Genomic DNA, 20771 nt, shown 5'->3' with positions numbered 1-20771 from the left:
AAGTCTTCCACCACATCTCTTTTATATAAACATTAGCACTTACATGCTGTTAATTTCGAATCTTTAAATATTTGTTAGTAAGTGTATTTAAAAACAATGTGTGCTTTCATCCATCGTCATCAGCTTTTTTATTATTGATCCTAACTAGCAAAAAAAACATGTGGGAAGGAGTGTTGTTTTCATGGTTACGTAAGTAGGAGAAATGACACACGTAAACGTTTTCTTATGAAAGTGATAGTTGTGTAGTAAACACAAAACTGCATATTATAACGTTTGGCAATAAAAAAAGTATGGCTATTTATTAAAGAATTAAAGAAATCATGAAAATTCACATTTGTGGTATACGCATTAAACTTGTTGGTTTGGAAGATACTATTTGTTTCCAAAACAGTGTTTATTCATTATGTTTTAACTGAAAAAACTTGTTTTAAACATGTACTATATGATTTTGAAGGTTAGAATCGTGTTTAAATTGTTGATCAACCACATTAGAGCTGAACTTGGCTGCTTTTATTACTTGATGCGTTTCAAGGTTTGATTCTTCTCTTCTTCTTTTGAGCAACCTTAAGAGTTAGGGATAATAAATTTCAAACTTATACTTGTTTATTCTTTTAGTTTAAAGTTTGTATAATTTGTATAATCAGTGACTTCAGCCTTTTTCTTGAACGATATAAATTATTTGTGCTAGGGGGAATTATTGCGACTGCATCATCGGTAACTACTGATACATATAAGTGTACTGTATACATACGTCGAACAAATTTTCTTAGTAACTTGTTTTTATAAAACGTTTCTGTTCACTGCTGATTAATTCGAATGTTTGGTTATTTAAACATATTTTACTTAACCTCTTTCGCGTTCGGAAAATATAGTTGCAAAAATTCAGTATATATTAAAAGTAAAAAATATTAGACACAAAATTAAAAAAAAATCATGCTAGAATAGCTCTAAAGGCAGTAAAGTAATGATGCTATTGAAATGAGATTTACTTCAGTAAATCAGTAAGCTCTCCTTCAATGTTAATTTTAAATCATTGCTTTCATTGCATAATGCAGTAAAATCACAGAATGATGGAGCATAAACTCATTTTGGTGATCTCGAACGGCAGACGGGTAATAAAAGCTGTGAAAGGGATTTTTAGTTAGATATGACCACCCATTAGAAATCGCACATTCTTACTGTAAATTGAAGAGTTGTTTCGCCATAATCAGTTGCCTCTTCTTGTCACTGAATATAGTTAAATAATTCAAACGTTCTGAAAACGCTGTTTTCAGTTGTTTTTGAACCAAGACGACATTATTTAAGCAGCATTAGTATACAGTACCGTCTTTACTTGGTCAGTTAATATGGAACAATTGGTCGGAAAAAAATGATGTGAAACAGTTTCACAGTTGGCGAGAATTAAACTTGTGAGTAGCATACAAGCTATAAGTTAAATTGCCACGTTCTATAGCTTTTCTTAAGCTCCTTAAAGTTTTTAGAATTGGTTTAATATTTCTTTTAAAATGGTTTACTCAGTTAAATGTTTATATTACTATTCGTATATTGCAGCGACTAGCTCAACTCTGTTTAAAAGTTATCACTTCTGTTTAAAAGTTATGTGTATTTATTATATGTAAGATATGTATATTTTATGTATAATATGTGTAGGTTATTTATTTTTACTATAGTACTTTCCATCTTAAATTTAGAAAGTAACATGGATCTACCAAATTACGTGATTCAGGATGAACAAGCTCGATTTGTTATTATGAGAAACTTTTACGAAGAAGTTATGAGCAAATTGTTAAAAAGATTTTTGATGGTATTGCATTTTAGAGCAACTGGGGATGTATTAGATGAAAATTGCGACATTCTATTAAAGATCCTGCCACATCTGCCAAGAAAGCACATATTGAAGAAAGAAGATAAGTATAGGGAAAATCTCTTTATACAATCAAAAAGAGACTTAACTCCCAAACTAAATTTAGATGTGTCAAAATTTGACTTTACCATGTCCTTTGCTTGTTTAACAGAGATTCAAGGTCTCCCTTCATGGAAGAATCACAACTTTTGTATCTTTTGTGAGTCAAATTGTAAGAATATCCTGCTAGGGAACGGAGAAGAAAAAGACTGCGATGACTGTGGATTTTGTAGGACATTATCAAATTGTCTTTCGCACATTCTTACAAAGAACTTGAATACTGGGAGGAAAACCAGAAATATAGGAGCACACACATCACAATTCTCAGCTATCAGCCCTAACATGCAGGAAAATATTAGGGCCTTAACTGCTTTATATGAATACTTGCACACAAATGGAAATTGGAGAAACTTTGAGAAAACCTGGATAAACCATGAAGCGTTTTTTGAAATAAGAGAAGATATCAGGTTGATTGAAAAATATTCAATAACATTTTTGTTAGAAAAATTTAAAGAAAGAGTTAGAATTTTAGAAGATGTTTTCGCTATTAAAGAAAAGATGGATAAAATATTGTCTAAGATGAATAAATCAACCTTGAGAATTTCAATTCAATTATCCATCAGCAAGTTAGCAGTGGTGGAAATATCTCAAGAACGCTAAATTAAAAGGATTGAATTCAAGGATGAGGATGACTATAGAGAAGGTGGTGAATAAATCGTTAGCACAACTGAGCAACGACTTCAAGTTTGATGTACGTATATGTGGGTTGAAAAAAGTAGCATGTGAAGAGGAGTTTGAACAATTTGAAGCGGAGATTAAGTTTACTTCACCAGATTCCAATGCTTTTGAGTTTTATCAATGTGATACGCATCCAAAATCGAAAATCTTACAAGCCGAACTTGAGAAAGCAATGTTTGCAGAGTTGAAAAAAAAATTTAGTAACATTACTGATATAAACCTAACAGAACTTACATTAGGGTTTACGTTGTGGGATACTGGTTCACTTCATATCATGTTATCCTTGGTAAAAAACGATCGTAGTTCATTCAACAAACGCGAAATACAAATACTTAATACTTCCTTCAAAGATATGATCAGCTCTAAACATGTGTTTTTTAAGGAAATATTTGGAGAAACTGTTCAGGTGTCAGCAGACACAAGTCCTTCGTGTACTAAAATTGAAACATTGAACGGCCAGTTGGAGGTCAAAATCCTTACTGAGGATGGCTACTATCATTCGGTTGTGTTTGTGAGTAAGTTAAAGCGCAGTGTGGAAACATTGTTGACACAAGAACTTCAATTAGAAGAATGTAGCAAGATAAATAAAAACTTAGGTTAGTTGTTTATAAACCGTTTGAGTCCCCATACTATTGAACGCAAAGGTATACTTATTGACACAACGAAAACGGTTACTCAACGGCAAAACGGTTACTCTTGTTTTACCCTGATAACATATACCGATGAAGGTTTTCATTTAAATTTATTATCTTTATTCAAATTGTTTGTGGTCATGTTATTTGCGATGTTTGACAAATTCTGTTTTTTCTTCCAAGTAAAACAAGACTTATAATAGACGTATAATAAACTAGCTCGCCAAATCATATAGCCGATCATATATAATTTGTTGGATCAAAAAAGGTTCCAGATGTGAACACTTTATATCCACAGTCTCATGTTGGGCATGATTTTTTATTTTGCTCGCACTGTCTGCGAAAATTTCAATAATTATTTTGTTATCAACGAGCATTCAATTAACACACGGAATCGAAATATGTTAGTGAAATTACCACGTATAAAATTGGAGTTCGGAAAAAGATCCTTCAAATATCTTGGTGCAGCATTATACAATGACTTACCATTAAAAATACGTTGTTGTGATAACTTATTTCAGTTCAAAAAATTAGTTTATCAACATTTTATGTAAATATTCGCTTTTAAAATATGTTTTATATGTTTTTAGTAATTATTTAGGTAGCTTCTGTTTCTAACTTTTGCGCATTCTAGTTTCACATTTTTGTTTTTTCTCTTTTTCTCTTTTCTTGGTACGTACATGCGTTTTATATTAATTTCTTAGCTAACTCATGAGTGGTTATTTAGTAGATAATAGTTTTTGCTTATATTTTTCTTTCTTTTATATATTTTTACTGACAGGACACATGATGATAGCAGTAGTTCATTTTACTGAAGTGTAAAAAATCCTGTATAAATATTGTTTAATAATAATAATAATAATTATATGCTTTTTAGCCACGATGTTGTATTCAGTAGAACAGTTTGTCAACTCACATTCTCAAACATTATCTAACGTAGTTGATATTGCACGAATAGGGTCAGTCCACGCATTTATTGCAGAAACGCTGCCATGGTTTGTGCTAACAATAGATGTTGACCAAGGTAAGACATAAAAATATTTACCCTTAATACCCCGTTCTACTTTATATTCCAATGTTTACATTTATACCTTCTTGCTTGGTCAATTTTTATGCTGTCGTATTCACTAAAAAAACAATTTCAATGTCTTAAATATACTTATTAAGGTTATGTTGCCTGACGCAGCACAAATATGTGCAGCTGTAAGTGTACATAGGTACGAGACAATTACAGTGTAACTGTTAACAGTCTAGTTATTTCGATTGTGTAGTAGTATGAATGAATTCTTGTTATTTCACCTAATAAAAAAATTCTTTAAAATAGTATTATCCTCCAACATGGAATGTGGACTAATTCTGTGTGTTCAAACATTTTATATATATATAAAATCCGCTTCGCATGCGATCAATAAATGTGAAAAGTGATGAAAATTTGTTTATGTCACTATTGACTTTTCTAAATACACAAAAAATTCAGATATTTGTTAATCCGTGTTTTCCATTAGGTAATTGAATCGTTTAATATTACAAGGCATGAAAAATTAATACAACTTGCTCCATTTTATTGAGTCAAAACCTCTCTGTTTGCCTAAATCACTTGTTAATTCTATTAGTCTGTCTATACTAATAATATAGGCCTTGTGTGAATCTTATTGATTAATGCGTCATGCTGTCCATGATCTTTTATATAATTACTTTCGGCTTCTTCAAACATTAAGAACACCCCCTGTGTAATTTCTACAATCGTTGTCCGTTGGACTTGAAACTGACCACAAGTGTTGTCCGGCTATAAATAAACAATGTGTAAAAAAAATTTGTTGACATCAGCGTTTTTGGTGATCACGTCATCAAATTTGGTTAAATAGAGAACAAAAGCACAAGCTTTAAATTTGGTTAACGATTTTGAATGCGGTGAATTTAGTAACAATAAAAACACAAAATAAGTCACATAGATTCACAAAGTCACAAAATAAGTCACATAAAGCTTTCAAAAACATGTAAAACAATTTATAGTAAATTTTTTTTAAGAATTTTTACTCGATATAAAAAAGTGTTGTTTCGTCAAAATTCCATAAAAAATTTTTTGGAAAATAAGCACGAATAAAGTTAAAATCAAATTCTTTTCCTGAAAATGTTTTTGTCCTACAATGGGAGTACAGCACAAAATCATTTATATTTATGGAGTATTCCCCTCTTTTTTTGCAATCCCAATTCGTGTCAAAAAAAAGTCATATTTACACGGAGATAAACAATCTGACTCTAATCATCTGTGGCGAATAAACCATTGGAGAAGAATAGTTTGGTAGGATAAACAACAAGTTGTAATAATCATCACTTTGACAATGTGATGTGCAGAATAACAAGATGCTCAAACAAAAATACTGATGATGGTGATACATAGTTATGTACAAAAGGTTTTAAAATCATCATATGATATATATGATCCTCCAATTATAAGCTAAATAATTTATGTTATAACACATAAATAGTAACAATTTTTTCTTTCTTGCGAACGTTAGAAAATCGCGTCAACAGAGTTAACGTTTTACATTAATCATTGTTATCTCTAAATGCTTTATCAACCTTTTTCTACCAAGTTAATAACAGAAATTATTTTCGATTCGAGTTAACAATCTCAGAATTGTATGCAGGCTCAACCGTTTCGATTAATCTAGAGGCATTTAACCAATCAAAATCGTATTATTATTAACGAAATAAGAATAAATCAGGTTAAGACGAGGAAAATAAAAACAGATATCCTTATGTCAGATTTCAGTGAGCTTTTAACACGGGTTTGAGAAAAAGTATTGACCTGATGATGTAATTTTGATGATATGATGTTTTATGCATTCAGTACATTTTTTTAGGAAATCAAAAAATTGATTGTGCTGACGTTTTGTCGACGGACACAGAATATGGAGAGATTGATAAATACGAGGTAATGAACACATAATTAATTAAGTAACTTGAAAATAATAGGGAAAAATTATCGTGACAATTCCATGGGGAAGAATGATCGTTACAGATAATATAGTTGGCTATCCACACCTATACTCGAAAGAATGTTTACAAGAACGGTTATTTTTTAAAAGGATATAATCTTATTATTACCCTGTGGACTTGCAGGAAGCAAAATCTTTTTCTTGGAAACAATGAAATTCTGCAAGATGAAAGTTTATATAAAAGAAAATTTAAGTAGATGTATTATTGATGCAATGTTTTTACTTAAATCTAATGGCTGGTTGATGTAACTGAAGGGGCAAAGTTTTCTTGCTTTTTTAGTTTCCCCACCCCCGCTGCTTCAGGCCAGCCCCGTGGCGGATTGTCATCAAATTTTGCACCCTAAATGTTTAACCTTTCCAAACATCCCACTTTAGATTATATGATATAGTTACTTACGCACTGCGATACAACATGCCCATTCTAAATGTTGTTTTGGCAGAGCGCAAAAAAAATAGGCTTACTAGAAGCACCCAACTAGGCAGCTATCCCGTCATAGTAGAAAATGAGTAAGTTTCCTTGAGTTTTTTAATCAAGCACTATATATTTCAGTTCTGACTGGCGACATAAAATTCTTTCATCCCTGCTGAGCTAACTGGGATAGTTTATGCAAAGCACTCTGCATTTTGGAACAAGATTCTGGTGGAAATTACTATTGTGTGTCTCAAAAAAAGGCCAAAAAGCATCATTTAGAAATTCTGTGAGATATCCCTTACTTTTTAAAACTTTGTCCAAACTAAACCGAGATTATTTTACCATAGAGTTGAACTAACATGTCTAGAACTCGGTTGAACTTGCCAAGACGAGTTAACCCGCCTAGGTAAGATGGTTTTTACGCGCTGTGATTTTTAGTATTTTTAGTATTTTTATTATTGCTCTCATGTTACCAAACCCTCTCATCTGTTTTGCATATAGATATAGACAATTAAAAAATTAACTTAAGTCAGTAAGTGGAGATAGAGTTTTTGCTTTTTGTTATTATATTTAATTGTTTGATGCGTTTCACTTTTGTATTCAGAAAAAGAAATCTGAATATTTAAATGTATCTTTGTGTGGTAAAGCTTTCTTACATGGAGTTACTTCCAGAGGTTAGAGATGAAACCTCGTTTCTCCATTCTCTTGATTTGAAATTTGAATAGTGTGTTATCATTCTGCACTTCAATATAAATATTTAGACGTTAATTAAACCAAGAAGTGACTAATCAGGTCCCCTGAAACATCCACAGACCGCTTAGCAAAAAACAAGAAAAACATTGCAGGCTTTGCCACTCGGGTATTTAGATATCGCTTAGAAAAAAAAATAAGAAGTAAGTTTTAGGAGTGGGAGAGAGTGCACACATTTACCATTCACACATTTTGTTCTCCGGCGTATTATGACGTTCTGCCAAGTGGCGTAACGTACAATTTGTAAAACACACTCCTACTTACACAATCTTTAAGGCCGTTATGTAAATTAGAGCGGTTAAAATCTTAAAGCTCTGGTGTGAAATTCAACTACACATTATTATTTTTTTAGGAACATATTTAAAAAACGGTACTATAACGAGTTACGTAATAATAAAGGTAAATTTTAACGTAGAACTACGTTTCACGTCCGGGATAAAAATTCAAAATTTTAGGAATACTGTGTGCCTGTTATTGTAAATTTTATACATTTTATTATTTGTTTTAATTCTGTGTGAGCAGTTTAAAGCTTTTTAAGATGGTTATGCATCAGCAGGCTCCTAATTGACACAAATAAACATATTGTAAATTCACAAGGCTCTAGTTGAACAGTCACCCTAAATATGGCTGTAATTTTGCAGAAATTTAAAACTAAAAGGTTTAGATGCAACTAAATGGAACTTATTTACTTCTGATAATCACAATGTATACTTTGGAATTTTTATATTTTTTGTATTCATTACTATTAACATTAATTTGTTCTTTACAGTTAACACTGTATTGCTTTCTTTGTAAATTATTTTTCTTTCATACCTCTTTTAGAACACAAGGAAAAGGAGTTATTGAATGGCCAGTAAGCATAATTCCTTGTATTTATCTTAATAGTTTTGCACCCGACAACTTCTTTACGCTTGAGATACTGTGAATGATGTATTTAACATCGAGTGTCTCGAAATTAGAAAATGTCTATTTAATATGACCGTGATATTTCGTTCAGTGTTGTCCAAAAGTCACTCAGACCTTTTTAGGAGCCTACTGAAACCACGTGTCTTTTTTATCTTAAATTATCTCATCCTGTTTGTCTTTTTTTGTCCTAAACTGTTTTTGTAGCTAATAGTTTTTCATTTTACTAGATATGAAGGAAAGCAAAGTACCTACCAAAACTGATTGGAGAATTTTATGTGGAGCATTGCTCTCTGAAGTAAAAAATTATTTGCGATCTTTACTTCACCATCCTGCGAGCGGAAACTTTCCTAAAGATGGTGGAAAGTTATATAACACAATACTGGAACTATATCGAAACGGAGAGATGTTTGATTTTCCAATATATAAGCAAACACTGATTTTTCCAAAAAAGGGGATTTCAGATTCCGAGATCTTTGATTTGTACACGTTACGTTGTTTACTTTTGAAAAGCAAAATTTTGAAACCAGACGCAGTTGGTGCAATTAACAATTTGTGTGTCATGATGAATGGAATCAAATATTTTTCAAATGTTGTTCCTTATTATGTCATGTCAAATGTTGTAGACCAGATAAAGTTTGGCCTTTCCACACTTGGGTGTGCAAAAGAAAACATGAAGGAGGTAGAGGTAAGTAAACGACTTTGTGTGTGCATAATGTTAATAACAGACAAAGTACTGCCATTTTTTATAACATTAAATAAAACAAGTTGTTTAGCTACTTTTTGAAAATGTTTCTTATTACCAAACGCTAGAACGTAACAATTAAAAAAACGATTAAAAAACAAAAACAAGGTTAGGTCGTTGTTTAGTTCTTCAAAAATTTACTTTGGGGGTGATAATTTTGAAAAATAAAACTTTGTGTTTTGTGTGCAACAATTTTGCGAATTTCTTTTTTTGGTTTGTTTTTGTAACGTCTGTATTTTAGTTTTTGCACAATGTGCTTAAAGTCCAAGAGGATTTAAAAATTATTCAAATTACATAAGTTTCGAATTATAGGAGTTTGACATTTTTCGGTCGAATTTTGGTGGGAAAGTGTTAACGGGTTTACATCGCTATTAATTATCAATATTGTAACATCCTATGAAGTAAAACGGCGCATAGTAGCTAATTGAGAAATAAGTTGCTATTTTCATGTAAAACAGGTCTTACAAATTTTTACTTAACAATTTTTCTCATAAAAATCCATGATTTTTCTGGCTGCTATCAATTTTCTACGGTTGATCTTATCGGATATTTGCGACAGCAGAGCCAAACAAACGTTGGATCAGTCTCAAACAACGTCAGTTTCTGCAGAGCCTCTATTGCTTTTTCAATCTGGTATTGCGACGGTGGCGAAACTCGTCAGGACAGCCATCCTTATCATTATTAAAGCTTGCATCGACATCAACAATCTCGACCTCTTTATACTCACTCACTATTTCTGTTCATGCGATTCGGTCCCAAAAAATAAAAGATTGTTTTGGCACATGGACCTGTCCTTCCTTTTTTATATGGCCAAAAACTTTTTCATCTTTAGTTACAGCGATAGCACATTTATCGATTTCATTTTCACGTTCAGTGAGCGTTGGCAAACTAATCAAAACATTCTATGTTTTATAAATTGCAACGGCTTCCCTTGCTATGTAAAAGGATGTTAAAAAAAGCATTGTCAAATCAAATACAAACACAAAAAAACATGCGAAAACATACCTGATAATCCTTGTTCCATAGGCCTTGTACAAGAATTTGTGTTGCGTGGCAAAAATTGTAAATTGATTGCTTTTAATCCTATGACTTCCGGGTGAGCAGGACAATTATCGACAACCAAATAATCTTTTTCCTTGCGAATCTAATCGACGGTCGAGCTCTCGTATCCACTCTTCAAAAAGTACTCCATCTATCCATGATTTATTTTGAGATCGGTATCGACAAGGAAGATTGTTTGTGCACGTTCTTGAAGCATCTCGGCTTTACAGACTTTCCTAACACGAACATCGGGTGTTTTTCACCAATAGCGTTGAATGCAGCCATACCAGTTAGGCCAACTTTGTCATATTTTCCACCTGCGCAACGTTTACCACGAAAATATAAAGACTTGGAAGGCAGGCTTGGTAAAACAGACCAAATTTATACGCGTTGAAGATGTCCTTTAAATCGTACCTGGCAAGAATAGTTGGGAGGGTTGTTTCTTCCCGTGGCGCTGTCATCTCTTTGGTGACTTTCTCTGATTCACCAGATACCTACTCGAATGCAATTTCATATCTTTAAAAGATTGAAATTCCCATTGTTCTGACTATTTTTCATGACGGGATACATTCGGGAGAGTGATTGAAGACAGTAAAGGTACATAAAACATAATTTACATCTCTTTCCAGTCTCTTAACCACCCATTTTGATGCCTTGAAGTCTTCATATTGAAAAGCTTTTGCAAATTCGTGTGCTTCTTCTGCATAGATTGAACCATTGATTGGAATGTTATTTCCGCGCAATGATTTAAACCACTTAAACAGAGCGTCATTTAATTTGTCGTATTTATCTGTTTTAAATCTCCGTTAGCGTTTCAAAGAGCAATTTTCTAAAACTTCGTTTAGTTTTTCCTTATTTTCCTTCCAGGTTGCCAGTGTGCTAGTGGCAATATTGTATTCCTTGGCTACATCTTTGATCAAGTGCCCCTTTTCCAGATCCTTTAAAGCATTTCAAAGTCACCTCATTGTGTTTTCTCTTAGATGCCATTGTTAGGAATGATGTAAAATGTCAACAGACAAACAAAAACACTCAAAGTTTTCAAAGCATTCTATTTCAATGAAACGTTCGATTGTTGAAAAATTCGAATTTTATTGGAACGTTCCATTGTTAAAAGCTTGAATTTCACGAGATTATTTGAAAAGTTTGAATTTCATTGTAAAGTTCGATTGTTAAAAAAAATTGAGTTTTAGAACTTTGAATGGACGAAAATTTTCAAAATTCGAATTACATGATCAAAATTTGCTCACAAAACTAAAACTGTTCAATTCATGATTTTTAGAATTACATGAGTTCGAACTATAGGAGCTTTCTTATAAGGATTTTAGAGTAAACTCGGAAGGGACCGGAGAATTCGTTCGATTTGTATGATTATTTAAATTATAGGAGTTCAAATTACGTGAGTTCAAATGTATCTACATTGAAGTTATTTACTTTTATACAAATATTACTTTCTTTACTTCAACATCAAAATTTGCGTAGCCCTGTGCAGATATAATCTTCCTGTATGTAATATTTTTTTTTTCAAATAAAATATTGCTGACAAAACCTTCATTGTGTGCTGGTTTGTAACCGAAGAAAATTTTTTTTAAATAACAAAGGAATGATACTTTCGGTACAAAAAACTGCGTAAATACGAAGCGAATAACTTGATCATCAGCTGCTGATTATTAGTTTTCCGAAAAATATGCAGATTTTTAAAAAATCAAAAAAGTAACAAATCTAGCATTTCTTTTCCACATATTACTATATATACTTATTCTTACAACGAAAAAATTATTTCTTTAAAAACGGAAACTTTTGGATGAAAGATAAAAAAAAATGTATAGAACAAAAATGATGCTTAATTAATTACTATTGTCATATTTTTCTTTTACTTTATTTTTAAGCATTTGTGTACATTATTCGAAGATATTACACTCTCGGAAGACGAATTGTCCACATATAATTATGAAATGCACAATTTTGGTAAGAAAACCCTTTCGTGTTTAATTTTGTTTTTGCATTTTGACAATTTACAGTTTATACACGAAACAACTAGATTCAAATTAACGGTGAACTAAAGAAAGGGTATCTTAATTATCTTCTTCTTCACTTTCTGTTCACTTACAGTTTATTTTGACGCTTTTAGATTGCGAACGTCAAGCTGAGTTAATATTTGACGTAGAAGAATGTTTGCGATGTTTATTTCACGATCCTGCATATGGAGATTTTCCAAGGGACGGAAAAAAATTGCATCAAGTTATGGAAGAGTGGCAACAACAAGGAAAGTTAAAAGACTTGGAGAAAAATCTTTTTTCTCTTCTTTTGCCTGATAGCAAAATAACGGATTCCGAAACCTTCGGTATACATCTACTCGGCTATTTTCTTTGCACAAACATAAAAGAAGAAAAGCGTATAATATTTGACGAAATATTTTATTTAACAAATCAATTGATACGATATGACAAAATCAAGTTAAGGTTGGATATCCTTTCTCAAATCTCCTCGAGAGTCAGACCCATGACTTACCGTTATGATGTGTTTTCCCGAAGCAAAGAAAATGATTTACATAAATTTGCTGGTAAATTTTGGTGCAAGTAGATAATTGATGCCGGGCATCGTTTGCCGAAAGAATATACATTTCAAAGCATAATGGATTACAAGAAGGCTAGAACTGACGAAGAGAAAATATTTTAGTAAACAGAAATTTTGCCAAAATGAACATCTACACATTCAGATGTTTTCCGTACTTATTTATATATGCTCACAGAGACGTTACTAGAATTAGCTTTCGCACCCATCCTTAATTCGTTTTACTATTTCTCTTAGTTATAAACCTTTCTTCCTTGCTGCTTGCGGTAATTCCTGTTATAATAGCTGTATTTTGTGTGTTCAAAATGGTTGCGCGCAGCTTTTTTCGGAAAATTAGCGCAGGGCCCGATTTTTACGGACCTCCGTTTTTAGGTTGAACGCAGGTTAATTTCGGAATAATAGACGATATCGCAGTTGCCGTAAAATTTGAACTGCGCAAAGCATTCTGGGATTGTTCTGGGGATGAAAATAAACAGCGAAGCGATTTTACGGTCTTTCACAGCGTTGCCTTGAGTAAAGAAAGATATCGATTACATTATTCGTACATTATTACATTATTAGCAAGATATATTTTATTGAATTTGGACCGTTATGGGTAAAAATGATTACTGTGCTGTATATGGATGCAGTAATGGAAGAAACAGTCCCGATAAGTGAGTTTAATATATATAACTCTCCCACACTAGCTAGCTAGCTGGCAAAGCAAGTTCTACAAATATTCAATGACAGTGTTTTCTATGTTTGTTTGAACTATTTGTGGTTTATCAGTCTATTTCAGCTCTTTGGATGCTTGATAACTCAAGTCATACAAATACCCATGCTAGGAATTTTGCTTAAATGCTTCATTTTTAATCTGTCTTCTTTTATTTTCACTTCTTCAGGTTGATCATAATGTCTCATGTTGGCATTCTACGATGGCATTCTCCTAAAACTGAGAAAGATGCTAAAAGCTGGGAGAAGGCTTTGAATCGGGGTGGTAAATTTATGCGACGTACCATCACAAACACCTTTTTTGAACGGCCATGATTATGACAACGCCATAGATAATGAACAATGTTCTCGTAGTAAAATTTATGAAAATTGTGATTCGTGCACTTCGAAGCGAAACAAAACTGTTACCATTATACGTCAACAAATAAAAATTCAAGAATTGATAAATGAAAACAATGATTTAAAATCAGGTTTACATGTAAAAAAACCTTTTTCAATAGACGAAATCAAGAATGACGATAAAGCGATAAGCCTGTATACCGGACTGCAAAATTATGGTGTGTTTGAATGGTTATACAACCGTATAAAACCAAAAGCTGAGAAGCTCAGTTACTTCAAGGGAGAAACCTCTTATTCAAAAAGTAATTCGAACAGAAAAAAGACAGGACCAAAAAGGAAACTCAACACAAAAAGTGAACTATTTATGACCCTCATAAGGCTTCGGCTGGGGTTAGTAGAACGAGACCTGAGTTATCGTTTTGATGTTTCTCAAAGCACTGTCTCAAGTGCTTAGTACGTGGATTCCATTTTTATCCAGAGAACTTCAATGTTTGATATATTGGCCTTCCAGAGAAGAAAATAATGGATGCTACCCCAAGTGCTTCAAGGATTTTCCAAACACCATCGGCATTATAGATTGTACGGAAGGTGGACTAGAAAAACCTAGTTTAGCCAAAGCGCAAGCTCAAACGTATTCTTCATACAAATCTAAAAATACTTGGAAAAAACTGTTGTCGATCACACCTTGTGGAACAATTTCGTTCATTTCAAAATGCTATGGTGGGTGTGCTTCAGATCGGTATATAACAGAAACTTGTGGCATTCTTGAGAAAATTAACCCCGGTGACAACTTGATGGCAGATAAAGGTTTTAATATAAGTGATCTGTTGGTTGGAAGAGGATCAAAATTGATTATTCCTCGGTTCTTGAAGGATAAAATTCGTTTTACCAGAAAAAACTGCAATCGAACCTCTAATATAGCTAAGGCTAGAATACACGTGGAAAGGGCAATAGCTCGAATCAAAGACTTTCGTATACTCCAAGGTGCAATACCAGTTACAATGAAAGATTTATTGGATGATATTTTTGTCATTTGTGCTGCCATCACTAACTTAGCTCCACCTCTTGTGCCATTGTAAATGTTTTAACCTTAGGTATTTTCAAGAAAAAAAATTGTTAATATATTCCATTGTGTGATCTTTCACGTCCTACATTTGTTCACGTCCTACTTTCGTGGTTACAGAATTTTCAAACTTGTCTGAGAATCTTATTTTTTTCCTGGGAAATCTCAATCGATTCTCGAAATATGCAAAACTTTGATTCAGCTTGCGCTTGTCTTGTTTATATTTTATAAAGTCCCGTAATTCTCGTCTTAGTTTAAACCAATCAGAGCGCGACATTCATTTCTTTTAGACCAATCAGATAATACGGTAAGGCTCGGCGCCGTGGAAATCAAAACAACTCAGGCCGACTTCTCAAACTGCCGAGACATAATGTCTCGTATTATTTTTTATTCAGCCAATCAGGACAAGGCTTTTATATTTGAACCAATCATGACAGCGCGCAGTTCGATAACGAGAAATAAGTTGCGTAATATGATCTCAGCGAGAATCAACGACTGGAAGGTTAAGAATATAGAAAGGCTAACGCAAGGCGTTCACGGTAAAGTTCGGTCCATATGAGTAAATATAGGAATCATAAACTAAGTAAGAATCAAAAGGGGTTGAGGAAATAATGTCATAATATGTTCAGAGCTTTTTACTTCAAAATATTAACAAAAAAATGATGTACAAGAAGTTTCTTTTCATGAGGTATTAGATAAAGCAATAGTAACATGATCAACAATATCTGCGACAGTCTCCTTCACTTCTTTCTCCACATGCAATGTATAGCATAAGTCTCTAGTATATATTTCAGGTAGTATCAACTCCTTATACACGACTGTGGCTTTTCGAACAGCCATATCATAAAACTCTTTGTCAAACATAATCCTTTCAACAAAACTGTCTTTCGTGGTGCAAAGAAAAAAATCACACCAGTTCCTTCCGGTTGCATGCATTTGGCACTGCATCTGATAAAAATATGTATGTTTACGTTTTAATTTAATATCTACGCCAACAATTTCCAAACATGAATCCTTCTTCGAGGCATACTCAGGTATATTCAATCCACGATGAGTCCAAGGACACTTAATTTCTAATAAGCCAGGATCATGACAACTACAACTAACTAATCCATCGGGGCTTGCACCAATAAATGGATATGCCATATCAATAAAAAATCCAGGTTCCATAACTTTGAAGTGTCGATGAGATTTTTTCATGTTCTTCTCGTATATCTTTCTGGCGACAGGTTCATTATTTATGCCCCATCGACATGCTTTCGATTGATATTTTGAATCATAGTAACCGCAAACTTTAGATATCAAAGTACGTGTTTTCTTGGGGTTTATAATATCAAAGTTATTATCAACTTTTATACAACAGTCTTTAAACTTTGATGCTGTGACACGATCACGTCGGTATTCAAACCATGATACATCCTTGCTTTGATTAGATGTAAGTTCTTGAACAAGAAGTTGCTGTGCAGGACTAATTTTCAAATGGCTAGTAAAATTTTCAAAGGATGTCGTACCAACTTTTTCAAAATTTTGTTGAACCGTCATAGGTGTTTCAACATGTTCTGTTTCTGAAATTTCTACAACATTCGATATAATTTCTCCATCCGCATTATCATGGTGACAACGTTTACGCATCAACTGTACGATGCCACAATTTCCATTCGTAACATCTGCTAATGCGTTAATATCTTTCTCGTAAAGTAAATCTGTACTACGATCGTTCACATGTCTTGGATCATAATGAAATCTATTTTGTCCATAGCTTTCATTGGGACTTAAAATTTTTTCAGCTTTTGGTTTTTTTATTGTGATGTTATTTAATATATCAGGGACATGCAATTTTAGCTGCTTCTTGGACGGAACACTCCACTGCTGCTTCTTTGATGTACATGTTTGATTATGTCCCAGTCTCACTTCTCGCTCAATGTACCAAAGTAAACCACCAACATGTTTGCACACACCTGATACTCTAAAAAAAATTGATAATATTTCATATGCTTGAATTTTTTTTTCAACTACACCTGCAAAAAAAAATTGTATTTTGGCTCTACAATAACAGGTTACAAAATTGTTAAAATAAACGTACCCGGCAGTGCAACTACAATCACCAGTAATTACATCACCAAAATCTTTGTGCAAGCAAACCCACACAGAATAAGGATCTTTAGATAATTTCTGTTCTGGAAGACATGAACCACGTACAAAACAATAACGAATGTTCGGACTTATCATGTGTGTCATGACATTCGATACATGACCGGACTGTAACAACGAATTTCCTCCCTTGAAGGCTTTGCCAGCATTGTTTTTTTCTAAATACTCGGTAACATTGTTATTTAACGTATCAGGCAGATTTATGGGTGCTTCTACCCAATCATTTTTCAATGTAGTGGGATCGGGCAGTCTCATCAAACCATTCTCTAATAGCAGCTTAGCAGAAACGTCCCTCTTAATTTGTTCTTTCTCTTCCTGAATATTGGTTGCTGATACTGCAAGATTCAATTTATAAGCTGCGAAGGCATTTTCCACTAATCTGCATTTATTTCCAGTTCGGTTGATGTTTCTGTCTCCTAAAAATTCTTGTAGATGAGACATCGTCCATGTTTCAAAATCGGCTTTGCACATTCCTTCTTTTATGTCTGGGTATCTCAACGTAGGATCACGAGGTGTGCTTGCTGTTACCCCAGGAATGGGTTTTCGTATAGGCGACAAAAGTATAGCTGCTGAAGGAGCAGCAGCATCAGTGTCATCTTGATTTTCCTTCACCGTCATTGTTGATGAAAGCTGAATATAGTTTAATTTTTTCCAAGTTAAAATGACTGTTTCTAGAACTTTCTGTTTTTTGGCATTTGTCAATCCCTTTAACTTCCCACTAATCTTCAAAAACAACTTTAATTCAGACAACTTCCAAGCAGCGAAGTTACAAGCTACATCATGCCCAGCTTTCAAACCTTTCACACCAAACGTTTGTAGTAAAACATCGACAACATTTGTATCACCATCTAAGTTGAAAGTACTTTCATTTTTATTCAATTCCATCGATGTATTTATAGAAATCTCAGTAACACAGCTCTGCTCATATGAAAATCAATATTAAAATGGCTACTCTCACAGCGCTAGATAATGTTTATCCCCAGAACGATCCCAGAATGCTTTGCGCAGTTCAAATTTTACGGCAACTGCGATATCGTCTATTTCGGAATCACGCCAGAACCGGATAAACAACGGAAACATGTTTGGAGGCCATTTTTGGTGATGTTGTGAGGTTTGTAGGTCTCCTTTCGATATTTTTCTCTCTAAATACTTTGTATCTATAGGAATATATTTTTTTTTGTGTTGTCACATGTTAAGGTGAATATTTCATCACGTTTTCTACCCATGTATAAACCTTAAGCAAATCAATTTTAAGTTTTTAGCTATCTAAAAACGTAGATTGTCAGGCAGCATCCTGCTTTAAGGCAGCTAGCTATAGCTATCTATTATTTTAAAGTTTTTATTCAGTTTGGTATATTGCTATTTATTTTAATGTTGAAGTTGGGTCTACCTAGCTAGCTTCTTTTTTAGCTGCCTAGCTACCTGTAACTAAAAAGTGAAAGTAGCCAAATGCAGTTTTTACCTAGCTAAAACAAAATTCTTATGCTTAATGCAGTTAGGTAGCTTCACCTTTTATTAGTGTCATGACTTTATTCTGCAAAATTAAATGGCCGAGTGATACTTTTAACTGGACGGATAACGACAAACTGTTTCTTGTGTTTTTATTTAAACCCGAAGTTGCGATAAACGTTTTTTAGAAAAGGGTCCTATGCCAAATGCCCATTCAATTCTGTTTAACTGTTAATGTGTTTTTATTTAAACAGAGTCTGCGAAAATTTATTATCCATATCGCCTGTTATCACAATTTAACTGTACTAAGTGCTAAACCCGGTGTCACGATTAACTTTTGTAACTTTTTCAATGACTTATGCCGCAACATAATAATGACCGATTGTTTTTGCGGCAAAGTTGCAGCGGCTTGTAAACTCTGTTTCTATTTCAACTATCATTGTGGGAAAGTAATTTTTTGAAAAATATCTTACAGTCGCAACACTGTAACAGTGTATGCGCTTCTCTTGATGTACGACATACTGCATACCTGTACTAAAGCGCTCCACCTGGTTGTGTGACTCAATGGCGGGTCACACCTTGATTTGTGGCTTACCCCGTGTATTTTTCCACAGGTTAACGACTAGTATATATATATATATATATATATATTACGGGTATTTTTTTAATGATGAAAATATAATATGATATATAAATTGTTTAGTGTGCTTTTTTGCCCTTACAGTCAACACACCTTTATTTTTGTCCCACTTTTTACAAGGTGTCTATAACGAAACATACGATGGCCCAGAAGGCTCACGTTGTTCTATTCCAAAAATTCTTCACGCAATTCCAAAAATAGTTCACGCAATTCCAAAAATACTTCACGCAATTCCAAAAATACTTCACGCAATTCCAAAAATACTTCACGCAATTCCAAAAATACTTTACGCAATTCCAAAAATACTTCACGCAATTCCAAAAATACTTCACGCAATTCCAAAAATACTTCACGCAATTCCAAAAATACTTCACGCAATTCCAATCAATATAGAAAGTGTTGCGGAGAGGTTGCCAAGGCAAAGCACGGCAAGGAAAGGGCACGGCAAAGGCAGGCAAGGAAACAGGAAGAGGAATCAGCAAGGCAGGGGTAGGCAAGGCATAGAGGCACAGGCAAGGGCATAGAAGCCAGGCACCAGAAAAGGCATAGGAAGGGTAGGCAAAGGCAGGCAAGGAAACAGGAAGATGAATCAGCAAGGCAGGGTTAGGCAAGGCAAGGGAACGGCAAGGCAGGGGCAGGCACCTTAATAGAGAATCCCCCTACAACTTAAAGATTCGTATACTCGATATATCTAAGATATGTATCATATTAATCCAGGAGTATAGAAAATATTGAGATGCAAATATTTCAAATTTAGTAGCTCAAACAAAGCTCTCAAATTTATATCCGGTCAATATATATACAGTGAATCATGTTAGCAGAATTATGTGCCAATACAAATATTTAAACAATCGGTCATAACGCCAAAAAAACTATCAATTTTTAATAAATCTGAGATTAAAAGTTAACTTGGTTCCAATGACAACAACATTAAAAAGTCAAGATATAGAAATAATTAGAGAAGTCCACGAAAAAGGCGAAACATTTACCTGGTTGTTGTAAGTGCAAGATAATTATGTTTTTCCTAGCCCTGTCCAGAATTTGAACCTGGATCTCTCATTTGCATGAGTGTCATAGCCATTAGACCAACAGGGCATGATTATATATATATGAAAAACTTTACATGTGCATCTTATATATGCTCACAGTCTTTTTACTAAAAAATATGGCACCTAGTTTGGTATATTTAGCACGAGGGTGCCGATAAGCCGCATACGCCGTAAAAAGTGCGGGCGTTTTCGGGCTAGTTCGGCTTTTTGAAAAAAGGTCAGGTATTTGCCTGACCTTTTTGTGGCGCCGTAGATTAGTGGTTATAGCTCTTGTACTCTGTGCGGGAGACCGGGGTTCGATTCCTCTTGACGGCGATTCAACATGGGCGAGTGAATGTTACCATAGCCCCGGGTTAACCCAAGCCATGTGAGGGAAATTGGGAAGATGGCACACTGTGTGGGCCGTTGGATGTTGCCGGGAGTTGTCTAGTAGAGCGCGGGCTCTAATTGGGTCTGCGTAGCTCAAAATGAGCATTAAATACTCTAGGACTCTCCATCTACGCCATGGCCCCTCCTGGAAATAATAGACAGGGTATATCCCTCGATATTTGTGAGGCTAGCCATGTAAAATATGCACATCTATCTATCTATCTAAAAACCCGCATAGTCCCGAACAATGCCCGAAAAAAAAAGATTCACCACAAATGACTCTCGAAGAGTTATTTAAAAAAG

General features: G+C 33.8%; 3 protein-coding genes across 11 annotated transcripts; 2 read left to right on the top strand and 1 right to left on the bottom strand.

Moving 5' to 3' along the window:
• Positions 1–233: 233 nt before the first annotated feature.
• On the top strand, positions 234–14871 carry LOC130629388 (uncharacterized). 9 transcript variants are annotated; one of them, XR_008981953.1, is made up of 7 exons: positions 234–532; positions 1692–3237; positions 4151–4297; positions 6141–6211; positions 7035–7093; positions 8260–8290; positions 8571–8611. XR_008981953.1 is itself a non-coding variant. In XM_057442555.1 (6 exons), exons 2-5 carry the CDS (start codon positions 2586–2588, stop codon positions 8281–8283), a joined length of 894 nt encoding a protein of 297 aa, XP_057298538.1. In that variant the 5' UTR covers positions 234–532; positions 1692–2585; the 3' UTR covers positions 8284–8290; positions 8571–8712. The 9 variants fall into 9 exon arrangements, 7 of the variants coding, with proteins under 7 accessions (XP_057298538.1, XP_057298540.1, XP_057298539.1 ...); XM_057442555.1 differs by lacking the exon at positions 7035–7093 and having other exon boundaries at positions 8571–8712; XM_057442556.1 differs by lacking the exons at positions 234–532; positions 7035–7093 and adding an exon at positions 563–1409 and having other exon boundaries at positions 8571–8712.
• Positions 13589–15369, top strand: LOC130629759 (uncharacterized). Its single transcript, XM_057443098.1, has 5 exons — positions 13589–13673; positions 13741–14137; positions 14226–14822; positions 15013–15047; positions 15206–15369. Exons 1-5 carry the CDS (start codon positions 13589–13591, stop codon positions 15367–15369), a joined length of 1278 nt encoding a protein of 425 aa, XP_057299081.1.
• A 61-nt stretch (positions 15370–15430) lies between these two features.
• Positions 15431–17945, bottom strand: LOC130629386 (uncharacterized). Its single transcript, XM_057442549.1, has 2 exons — positions 16894–17945; positions 15431–16776 (listed from the first exon to the last, which is right to left on the bottom strand). The coding sequence occupies exons 1-2, from the start codon at positions 17844–17846 to the stop codon at positions 15492–15494; spliced, it is 2238 nt and encodes a 745-aa protein (XP_057298532.1). The 5' UTR covers positions 17847–17945; the 3' UTR covers positions 15431–15491.
• Positions 17946–20771: the final 2826 nt, after the last annotated feature.

Source organism: Hydractinia symbiolongicarpus, chromosome 2 (genome assembly GCF_029227915.1).
Source record: "Hydractinia symbiolongicarpus strain clone_291-10 chromosome 2, HSymV2.1, whole genome shotgun sequence".
Lineage (NCBI taxonomy): Eukaryota > Metazoa > Cnidaria > Hydrozoa > Anthoathecata > Hydractiniidae > Hydractinia > Hydractinia symbiolongicarpus.
This window is presented reverse-complemented; position numbering and strand designations above follow the sequence as displayed.